The sequence below is a fragment of the Phragmites australis genome, chromosome 1 (genome assembly GCF_958298935.1).
Source record: "Phragmites australis chromosome 1, lpPhrAust1.1, whole genome shotgun sequence".
Lineage (NCBI taxonomy): Eukaryota > Viridiplantae > Streptophyta > Magnoliopsida > Poales > Poaceae > Phragmites > Phragmites australis.
The window spans coordinates 54,288,051-54,298,719 of NC_084921.1; the positions used below are offsets into that span (position 1 = coordinate 54,288,051).

General features: G+C 50.2%; 2 protein-coding genes across 2 annotated transcripts; both read right to left on the reverse strand.

Moving 5' to 3' along the window:
* Positions 1–5,162: 5,162 nt before the first annotated feature.
* LOC133928284 (esterase PIR7B-like) lies at positions 5,163–6,513 on the reverse strand. The gene is made up of 3 exons (XM_062374546.1): positions 6,000–6,513; positions 5,660–5,806; positions 5,163–5,546 (listed from the first exon to the last, which is right to left on the reverse strand). Exons 1-3 carry the CDS (start codon positions 6,363–6,365, stop codon positions 5,280–5,282), a joined length of 780 nt encoding a protein of 259 aa, XP_062230530.1. The 5' UTR covers positions 6,366–6,513; the 3' UTR covers positions 5,163–5,279.
* A 136-nt stretch (positions 6,514–6,649) lies between these two features.
* LOC133928274 (probable esterase PIR7A) lies at positions 6,650–8,327 on the reverse strand. The gene is made up of 4 exons (XM_062374534.1): positions 8,195–8,327; positions 7,746–8,119; positions 7,444–7,581; positions 6,650–7,150 (listed from the first exon to the last, which is right to left on the reverse strand). Exons 2-4 carry the CDS (start codon positions 8,115–8,117, stop codon positions 6,863–6,865), a joined length of 798 nt encoding a protein of 265 aa, XP_062230518.1. The 5' UTR covers positions 8,118–8,119; positions 8,195–8,327; the 3' UTR covers positions 6,650–6,862.
* Positions 8,328–10,669: the final 2,342 nt, after the last annotated feature.

Genomic DNA, 10,669 nt, shown 5'->3' on the forward strand with positions numbered 1-10,669 from the left:
TAAAGACTAACTAATAGCACACCACTGCTAAATCTAACATATCTTAGAGAATGAAAAATAGAACTGATTACAATAGATGCTCTCTACTGAGTGCACATATAATATTTGCCCTTTCACAAGGCGTGGGTGCCCTCCACTTTAGCGTGACAGGTCCTCTCTCGCTTCTTTTCTCTCTCTGCCACAGTGTGCTCCTTCACTGCTTTCCTCGTACACTCCTCCTCCTGACGCTTGAGTTGTAGTTCCTCCTATTGTTGCTTGTACTCCCGACGTTCGTACGCTTTCCTCCTCCTCCACTATATGCTCATGTCAACCCACCGATTCTGGTGCTTATTTTGCTCCATGTCCAGCCATTACATAAAGTCACAAATAAGTGGAGGAGACTGGACAAATAAAACAAGAGAAGAGATTAGTAAGACAATGCATAAAATCGTACAGAAAGTGCCACATGAGTGATATAGATCGCTATACTGGTGGATACTCGTACGGTCCATGTTGAGGCTTGTCGTACTGACAGTTGGCACATATGAAGAAGCATAGACCATAGGTGTATGAGATATTCTGGGACTCGTAAAGCCTAAAATGGTCACCACAGAAGCACATCAATGATTTGTCCATTTGAAAGATGAAAATCCTCCAATATTTCTTAGGTGGGTTTGGTGGAGCTGAGGAAGATATTGCAATTGAGAGAGCAGAGGAATGAGTGGTCTATCCATAGATGAGAGTGAGATTATTTATGGTGACTGGAGACTGTGTGCATGGGTTTGGTTGAGGGCTGGAGCATAAGATTCTCTGTGAAAGCTGAAAAAGTTATGGCATTGATGCTTGACAGAGATTTCCTGTAAAAGTTGTTGCTTATGTTGTCATTTCATTCTGCAAAAGTTCAACAATAAGTTATTGTTACCATCGGAGGATTAACTCCTGTCGCAGGGATCCCGAGAGATCCCTTTTTAGAGATTCGGCGGGGGGGATGATCCTGAATAAGTTCGTCGGAAAAATGAATGAGAGTAAATGCAACGACCGATGGTGGGGGCGACCTGGTGCGGAAGGAAGTAAATGTACCGGAGTTTTAGACAGATTCGGGTCGCACGGAGGCGTAACACCCTACTCCTGTACGGATGCAATAACTGTCCCGGGGGAGATCCCTCTGGGATGGGGCTGGTTACAAGAAATATGATCTATCTAAGAGCTTGAGGCTCCTTGTTCTTCGGCCGGAGCTATGCTCAAGCTTGTTCACAATGTCTCTGTTTGCTTGCTTGGTTCGTCGTGGGGCTCGTCGTCTTCGTCTTTTTGCCTGCGTTTCCTTTTCCTGTGTGCCAATTCTTTTATGCACCCGCCGGCCGCGACATACCCCGAACGGGAAGGAAGGGGCACAAGTTCCGAGACGCCCTGACTGAGAAAGGCGTCATCATCTCCTCTGGACGAAGTGACTGGGGCGGTGGAAACACGCGGCGCGCATCCGGTCACCTTTCAATGTGGACGCCCTGGCAACGGGCGCCTTTAAAAGGGCCCACCGGGCAGCCACCGAGCCACCCGGTGTGCCCGCCCTGTCTTGTTCCTCTGCCGCCGCGGCAGGGCGGCAGGCGGAATGCCTTGATCCTGGTGATGCTATCCCGAGACACACCGGATGATACGGGACGGGACTCGTGCAATTAATAGCCCACGCCCCCCTGCCAAAGCATGGCAGGGACTGACACTGCGGCGGGAGCAGTTGGATGTGTCAGACCATGCACTCTCATTAAATGCGGTTTCGGCCTCTGACTGGCGGACACCTCATCGGTGGGCCCCTCGGGAGCCTTTCTGGGTCGTCGGGGAACTGAGTGCTCGGGGGTACTGCTCACCTCCCCGAGCACTCTTGCCCGATCCTTCGGGGAACCGAACGCTCGGGGGCCGCCACGCGCAGCCCCGAGCATTCTCTCCCGAGCACTCTTTGTGTGGAACCTTCAGGGAACCGAGCGCTCGGGGACTGCCGCTCGCAGCCCCGAGCACTCTCTCTCCCGGAACTTTAGCTCTTCTGGTCATCGGGGAACTAGGGTGCTCGGGGATGACCTGGCACCGGCCCGAGCACTTTTCTTCCCGGTACTTAGGCTCCGCGAATCATCGGGGAACTGGGGTGCTCGGAAAACAAAGACTGTGGCCCCGAGCACCTTCTCCTGGGACTCGAACTCTCCTTACCCCGCGGGAAAGACCTCGCGGGATGGCGATACGTGGCGGATGGCTGGCCTAGCCTTGGGACTCAGGGACCCCCGGTTCCTGATACACCGACAGTTGCCTCTACATAGATGTATAAAATCTTATAAAAGCATTATTTATGAAAGCTGTTGATTTTCAATACGTGTAGAAGTAACATCTATCCCTTTGATCTTAATCCAAAGTCAAAACTTACTTTAAACATTCATCCTAAACAAGCAATCTTTGTATGTAAACGGTTCATACAATCACTTGGTTGATGCTACAGCTGCAATTAATGTCCCAAATAGTTCACAAATTATTCGTAACATAGTACGTTAATATAAGACACTAACTATATACCTATCGAACTAAACTAATAAAATAGAAAGATAAATAAAATAAATAGTCATGTCTGGCATTTGCATAGTTCATGGTGCACAGATATTGAATACCTAGATCATCTCAAGATAGCGGAGGAAATGACGACACAAATTAGCGAAAGAATGACAGATGTGCCAGTCAATGCTATCTGGGTAGGATGGTTGTCGTCTCTGAGGTCGTAACGAAAAGTTGTAAGGATGGATACTAGCAAATCCGCCATCATTTTTTAGGTCATCAATGTCCTCCGGAGATGGAGGCCTTGGAGTAAGGGTCGTTATGGCATGAAATCGTCATCGTCGTCATCTTGAGCTATCACGGTAGTAGCACGTCCTATTTCTTTGTCGGTTGTATGCCAACTCGGTATGGTGTGTGAACGTCCTCTTGTAGTGTTGCTTGAACCTACTTCTATTTTGCTGCTGGAATATTGAGGTATTGGGGACATGAAATCATCATTCTCATCGTTCTCATCATTTTCTAGATGAGTAGTAGAAGACGTCCCTATACCCTTTAAGTTCATTGATCGTCGTCGTTTTCTATGCGAACCTGGCATGATACCCTCGTCGAAGAGTATATACATTACCAAGAAGTTTATGATATCTTTGTTGATCAAATGTGCGTCTTCCGAGAACACCTAACGCAAAAGAGTAGTATTGGAATCAATAGAAAAAAGATCAGTAGGGTGACCACATAGAAAATTATAAACCTCAATATGATATGCATACTGGTCGGGTAACATCATTATTGTTCTTTGCCTCCTAGATAAACCTAGAACAGAAGGATAGTCGATCAGTTCGCACATCCTAAGATATGTTTGACGCTACTCGTGCAAGAGGGCCCTAAGGTCCTCAGTGGTTACATACTGGAGCGGAGCGTTTAACGTAGAACAAAAATGTCTTGCATGTAATTCGGCCACGACTTAGATTAGGTTATTCCTTCTCATCTTGAATAATGTATGAATAATGACCAATCTGTTTGGAACAAGCCGTTGCCACACACCCTCCAAGACAACAGTATGTGATTTTTGGTTTACACGTAAAAAACCCATAACATGTGATTTCAGACCATCTAAGTCATTAGGTACCTCAATCAAACTATCTACGTATTGACAGTTCTGAATTGTTACGAGGCTCCCGTGCAAAACTACGGAAGGTTCTTCATAATAAATATGAAAAATCATACCGAATGTACTAAATAAAGTTACATATAATAAAATAACTACTTAGATATAGTATATATGATACACAACTAATTAGGCCCCTTAATAAATAATAAATAAATTAACAATATAAATTAAATGATACAATACTTAACAATGCTAAATATTTAAGTAATTAACCATGCTAATTAAATCATCAATATTGAATTCAAATAAAATAATTAATATTTAAGATTGAATTAAAATATTAATTAAACAGGCTTACACCTCTATCCATCTATTATTCACATTACATCTCATCCCTGACCACCTTTTTGGCCATACAGCTGTTCGGTACATACCACTATTTTAATGAATTAAATTAAAATACTAATTAAATATGCGCACACCACTATTAATTAAAAAATCAATTTAACAATTTTTCGATGCATTATGATTTTTAATCAAATCTTTCTGTTCAACTCAAATTTTTTAGATCTTCTTAAAAATTATTTCTTTCTTTTTTCTTACTGTTTCTCTCTTTTCTCTCGTTACACCTACCCGCTACTTACACCTCGGTGCCGGGGCTCCTCGAGGCCATCGGCCGCTGGAACTCGGCCGACTACGCCGCGTCGTCCTAGGCGAGGACGCACACGCGCCTCACCGCGCCGTACCTCTCCGCTGTCAGGACTCTACCCTTCATCGCCGCATCATTCAGGAACCGTCGTGACAGCATCACCAGCGTCAGATCCTGCATTGCACCATCAGAGGAAGCAGGAAGAGTGTGACTAGACCATTTGTGTTTCAGGAACTGATGGGCATTGTTACCTACCTCAGGAGGGCTGAGCTGATCAATCTCTGTGCCAAGTACTCTGGCCATTGTTACAAGCAGACCTGCTAGCTCTGCTTGTTCTGCACATATCTGCATGCACAAGTTCTTCTCGAGCTCAATTTCTCCCTCTACAGACCGTATTACACTCTGAATTCTTGAAGGATGTCTCTTCGATCTCCGTTTCTTCTCCATGAATTTTAGCTCGTCCGTGCTACCAGCAAAACTGCAGTTGCTGATTTTCCAGGGTGGTCTTCATTTCATTTACCGACCACCCGGCAGCGATTTCCCCTTTTAATTTCTCTCTCTAGAGATCGAATCAAAGTCCGAAACTTTGCATGATGATTCTTAGATCCATCCCCCTTCTCTGTGAATTTCCGCTCGAATTTAGCTCCTCCGTGCCGCCGTCAATTGGGGATTATCAGGTATTATTGGGGTGGTCGTTATTTCGTTTACCGATCACCCCAGGTAGAAATTGGGTACAGAGTGTCGCTCTCCAGCGCTCCCCCCCCCCCCCCCCGCCTTGACTTGGCGTGGAAGAACGCCGGCGAGGTATGGAAGCTTCGCAGATTGATCGTCAACCTCCAGCTTCTGCTGAGCCACTAAACTACGATAAAAGCCGAGCAAGAACTGAGAAACAAGCTGCAATTCGAACGAAACTTGAGTATTTTATTTCCACACCAATGCTCAGCGTGCGAGCTTGTATAGTTCACGACATACATATCTATATATATACTACAAGCACCAGTATTTATTTCTCCGATTCTAGTCGTATTTGTCGGCTATCTTGACCAGGACATCGCAGAGTTCCCTGGGCTTGGAGCTCATGACGGCGTGGTCGGCTCCGGCGATCTCCTCGACTTCAGTGCCGGGGCTCATCGCGACCATCCAGCGCTGCATCTCCTCGGTGCTGGAGCCGTCGGCCTTGGCGATCACGTACACCTTCTTCACCGACCCGTAGTTGCCATCCGTGAGCAGCGTCTCGTCCTTCATCAGTGGATCGCCCATGAACTGGTTGCCAGGCTTCAAATCCTGCAATGCATCGCAGAAGTATTATTGATCATGCCGATGTGACGCGCGTACGTGTCAATCTTGTCCAGTAGCGACTAGGACAAGTATCAGGGAATCGAGAGGATGTTGCGTGCCTCAGCTGGACTTTGCTGGTAATACTTTTCTGCCATGAACCTTGGACCCATCCGGATTGCTACTCCTAGTCCTACACCTTGGCTGTTGTTGTTAATGGCGACCATTTCGCAGTCCATGAGTCCTTCTGAAGCAGTTCTTCTCATGAACTGCGTCATAAGAAAATAGCCAGAGAGAGAAAACATTTGTTGAGGTTGTAATACTCCAAGCATAGCATCTACAGTTAACCTTTTTACTCGAGGATAAAACTGAGCTGTAAGCGAATTTTAAAAACGATACGTTAACATGTATGTAGGGGTTACTTGTGACGTGTCAGTTTGGAATGATAGAGCACGTCCGTACCTCCTCGGTCGTGACGCCCATGTGCTTGCCAACGCACGGCAACGCCGCGGCCACGAACACGGCCGCGGCGATCTTGCGCGGGAACCTTTCCATGGCGAGCGCGAGGCTGAGCCCGCCGTGGCTGTGGCCCACGAGGACCAGCCTCTCGCCGTCCGGCGCGGCGGCGACAGCGTCGAGCAGCGGGCGCGAGTACTCCTCGAAGGAGCACACCTCGTCGAGGCGCGCCGGGTGGGCGCCCGACGCGGCGAGGTCGAGCGCGGTGACGCGGTGCCCCGCGGCCTGGAGCGAGGCGACCACCTTGTACCAGCACCACGCGCCGTGGCAGAGGCCGTGCACCAGGAGGAAATGCTTGCCGCCGCCTTCCATTGCTGTGTGTTTGGATCCGAGTTTTGCGATCGATTGCTGCCTCTGCTTCGAATTCACGGTGTTGTAGCGCAGCAGGTCTTGAGATTTATAGAGAGCTGAGATGTAAGAAATTGTCAGTGTGTTTCTTTTCCTTCAAGTTGATCATCATCTTATGGCCATGTTTCCCGCCGTCCCGTCCGCCAAATGACAATGAATATTTTTTTTTTTAAAAGGTAGATTTTTTTTAAGGAACATCGGGAACTTATGGCGCAAGAAGAAACGAACAGTCAAATGCAACTAAGAAAACGTGCCTTTGTTTGGGCCTGACTTGGATACAAGATACATCGCACCAGTGAAAATAACATCAAATGGATCAAGAACTTATTTTAGAACTCGGGTTACAAACTTGCATCGTACTTGGACAGTGCAAATAGAAGCCTGAAACGGACTATTGATAATTTCAGATTTCCCAAACGAAAAAAAAGGAATACGAGCCTTGTAGCTCAACCATCTCCAACTCAGTCGTACTTGTTGGCAATCTTGACCAGAACATGATACAGTTCCCCCGGTTTGGAAAGCATGGCCATATGATCGGCTCCAGCGATCTCCTCGACTTCCGCGCCGGGGCTTAAATCGACCGTCCGGCGCTGCATCTCCTCGGTGTTGCTAGTATCAGCCTTGGCGATCACAAACACCCTCTTCACCGATCCGTAGTTGCCATCCGTGAGCAGCGTCTCATCCTTCATCAGTGGGTCGTCCATGAACTGGCAACCAGGTCTCACCAACAACTTCGCCAGTTCCAGATCCTGCCAGGAACAATTCTCATGAGCACCACGTTTCATGCCTGCCAGTTTTGGAGCTTTATTCATTGGTACATTTTTCCCCACATATATTGGAAATCACATTAGTAGATTTGCCATAAAAAAAGTATTTTTCACAACTTTCATCATCACATGGAGTAATTAGTAAAGATAATAATCAGTACATGAGAATATTGGAGACCGCCGATGTCCTTAACGACATCTATTTGTGATCGGAACAAGTGCGGTAGAATTTCATAGCCTGGGCCCTGAATTTGGAGCAAAAGTAGTTTTGTTACCTCGGCTGGGCTTTGATCATACAATTTCGTCGCCAATAAGTTGGGGCCAAGTAGAACTGCAGTTCTTGCTCCTTGTTCGGTGTTGAGAACCATCGTTTTGCTATCCATGAAGAAATCTGGTGTGATCGTCCTCATGAACTAGCATGAACAAAAGAAAATTAGATGAATGATTAAGGTGATGCACATTAATCTAGCATTCAGAAATCAAAGAAGGCGAAGATGAAATCGACTGAGTAATTGAATCAAGGCAGCGGTGATGTTAGCAATCTCGAATTGACCGAGAACCGTTTCAGGCAGCTAACCTCCTCGATGGTGATGCCCATGTGCCTGCCGACGCGCGGCATGCACGCGGCGAGGAGCACGGCCGCCGCGACCTTCCGCGGGAACCTCTCCATGGCGAGGGCGACGTTGAGCCCGCCGAGGCTGTGCCCCACCAGGACCAGCCTCTCGCCGTCCGGGGCCGCGGCCACCGCGTCCAGCAGCGGCCGCGAGTAGTCCTCGAACGACGCCACCTCGTCGATGCGGGCCGGGTGGACGCCCGACGCGGCCATGTCGAGCGCGGTCACCCGGTGCCCCGCGGCGCGCAGCCTCGCCACCACCCTGTACCAGCACCACGCGCCGTGCGACAGGCCGTGCACGAGGATGAAGTGCTTGTCGCTGCTGCTCCTTTCCATTGCTGCCACTTCAGCAGGTAAACACTGTGAGTCACCGTGCAAGTTGATGGCTTCGCCGGAGCTGAGAGCTGCCACACCTCCGACGGCCGCCCAGGCGAGGCCAACAAACACCCTCTGCCAGCTGATCAGCGATGCCGCTTGCCGGCCTTTGCCGAGATGGAGGGGCGCTACTGCAGTTTTCGGAGTTTCCTTGTGACGACAGTCCCACTGTGGTTTTGAAGGTGAAGCCCATCCACGTCTAAGCTTTTCTTGCTTGCAAGCTTTTCGCTTTATCTGGTCCAACAGAAAATCCTTGCCAGTTGATTGCTACTATTTCCCAGAATTGCAATCATTGTGCCTCGTACCGCAAAGCAAGACCCTTACCACGGCTCCAGAGACATGCATCATGTTTTAGGGTGTTCATTTCAGAACTGCGTGCTTTACATACCATTAGCAAACAACTAGTTCTCCCTTTGCTAGTTTAGCATATGACTCACGTTGCGGTGATTGAGTTAGATGCTATCGTTTCTTTTATGTCAAGGGCTGCTGAGGGGAATTGAGAACTATTTCTGGTTTGTGTTACTGTGATGGATCCAAACTCCAAATTTAACATTTATATTTATATTAATGGAAGTGTACTCGAGACCGCGAGCGGTGCCTCCCTGAACACCCAAGTATCCCAAGAACCCACTAAAAGAAATTCCAGGAGAGAGTGCTCGGGACTGCGTGCAGCAGCACTCGATCCCCTGAGGATCCGTACAAGCGTGCACGGGAAAGAGTGCTCGAGCACTCGTTCACCTCCCGAGCACTCAGTTCCCCGAGGACCAAGAAAGGGTATTCCCGGGAGGGAGTGCTCGGAGAGTTGAACAGTACTCCCGAGCACTCGGTTCCCTGACGACTCAAAAAGCCCCCTGACAGTGGTCTCGACAGGGGTCCGCTGATGAGGTGTTGGCCAGTCAGAGGGCTGAGGCCGTATTTAAAAGCGCGTATGACATGTCACCTCCAACTACTCCCGCCACGTCCGGCGTCAGTTCCTGCCATATTTTTTGCAGGGGGCGTGGGGTCATTAAATGCATGGGTCCCATCCCGTGCCATCCGGTCCGTCTCGGGATAACATCGTGAGCGCCGAGGCGTTTCGTCTGCCGCGCTACTGTAACAGGAGAACAAGACAGGGCGAGCACGCCGGGTCGCTCTGTGGCTGCCCGGTGGGCCCTCTCCACAACGCTCGTTGCTAAGGCATTTATGGTGACGGACGACGAGGCGTGGGTCGCGTTTTTTCATCCCCGGTCACTTCGCACAAAGGCTATGATGATGCTCTTTCCATTTATGGTGTTGCGGAACTCATGCCCCACCCCTCCCGTTCGGGGCACGCTACTGCCGGCGGGTATTTAAGGCCGCCAGCAGGAGAAAGAAGGAAGAAGAGAAGAAGAGAAGAAGGAAGAAGAGAGAAGAGAGTGAGCTCTAGGGCAAAGTTACTCCTGGTGAAGCATTGAAGCCTCTGAGCAAGCTTGACAAGTTAGATGATCCTTGAGAAGTTTCGGAGGTAGCAAAGAGAAGAGCAGACCGAGGAACAAGGAGCCCCAGACTCTAAGATAAGACAGACATTCTTGTAGCCATCCGCATCCTTAAGGGGCATCCTCAAGGCATCTATAGTATCCATACAGGAGTAGTGTGTTACGCCTCTGCGCGGCCCAGACCTGTCTAAACGCCGGCACATTTACTCCGTTCTGCATTAGATCATTCTGCCTCACCGGCCAACGCACTCATACCTGTTTATTTCTCCGGCGAACATATTCAGGATCATCGCCCCAGCTGAATCTCTAAAAAGGTCCTGCGACAGGAGTTAACCCTCCGACAGCTGGCGCGCCAGGTAGTGGAAAAGCATCCCTGAATTTGTTTGTTTGTTTTCTTCTGCAGAAATGGAGCCCCTCGCACAAGAGGTCCCAGTTGCTGCTACGTTCCAACAGCAGCCGCGATCTGCACGCACGGCGTGTCCCTCCCAAGGGGACCAGGGCGCTGGGCCCAGCAGGGCCGCCGCCGCCGCCGTTGCCGGTGCACCATCCAACCCCTAGCGGGTGGACGAAACTCTTGCCGCCAGGTCCGCGTCTGGACAGCGTCAGACGCCTCTCCGGCGTAGGCTCGCCTTCAGCGAGGCCAGCCCCGGGAGCGCGCTGCTTCCGGCATCCGCCTGTCCAGGCGGCGAGGGAAACCTCGGAGGGCCGCTGGCTCCAGGAAGTCGCCGCCCTGGTCGGCACGGCCCGCCGCCAGGTGCTAGCCAAAAGTTCCCGCGGCACCATCCAGCGCGGCGCCGCCAGAACCGGCCCATCGTCGGGTAACGTTCGCTCTGGCCGGGGGCCCCCAGGCGGAGCACCACCCCCCTGGTCACTTCCGGAACCCAGGATCTCCGCTTACACCTCAACGAGCAGAGGGGCATCGAAGACGCCCGCGTCACTCTCGAGCGCCAGCGGGAGACCCGGCAGGAGGCTGAAGTCGAGGACCAGGCCTCCTCCTTGCCGGCCCTTGTTCGCCGGGGCTCCCCAGCTTGCTGGCGTTCACCGCCCAAGGGCGCCGCC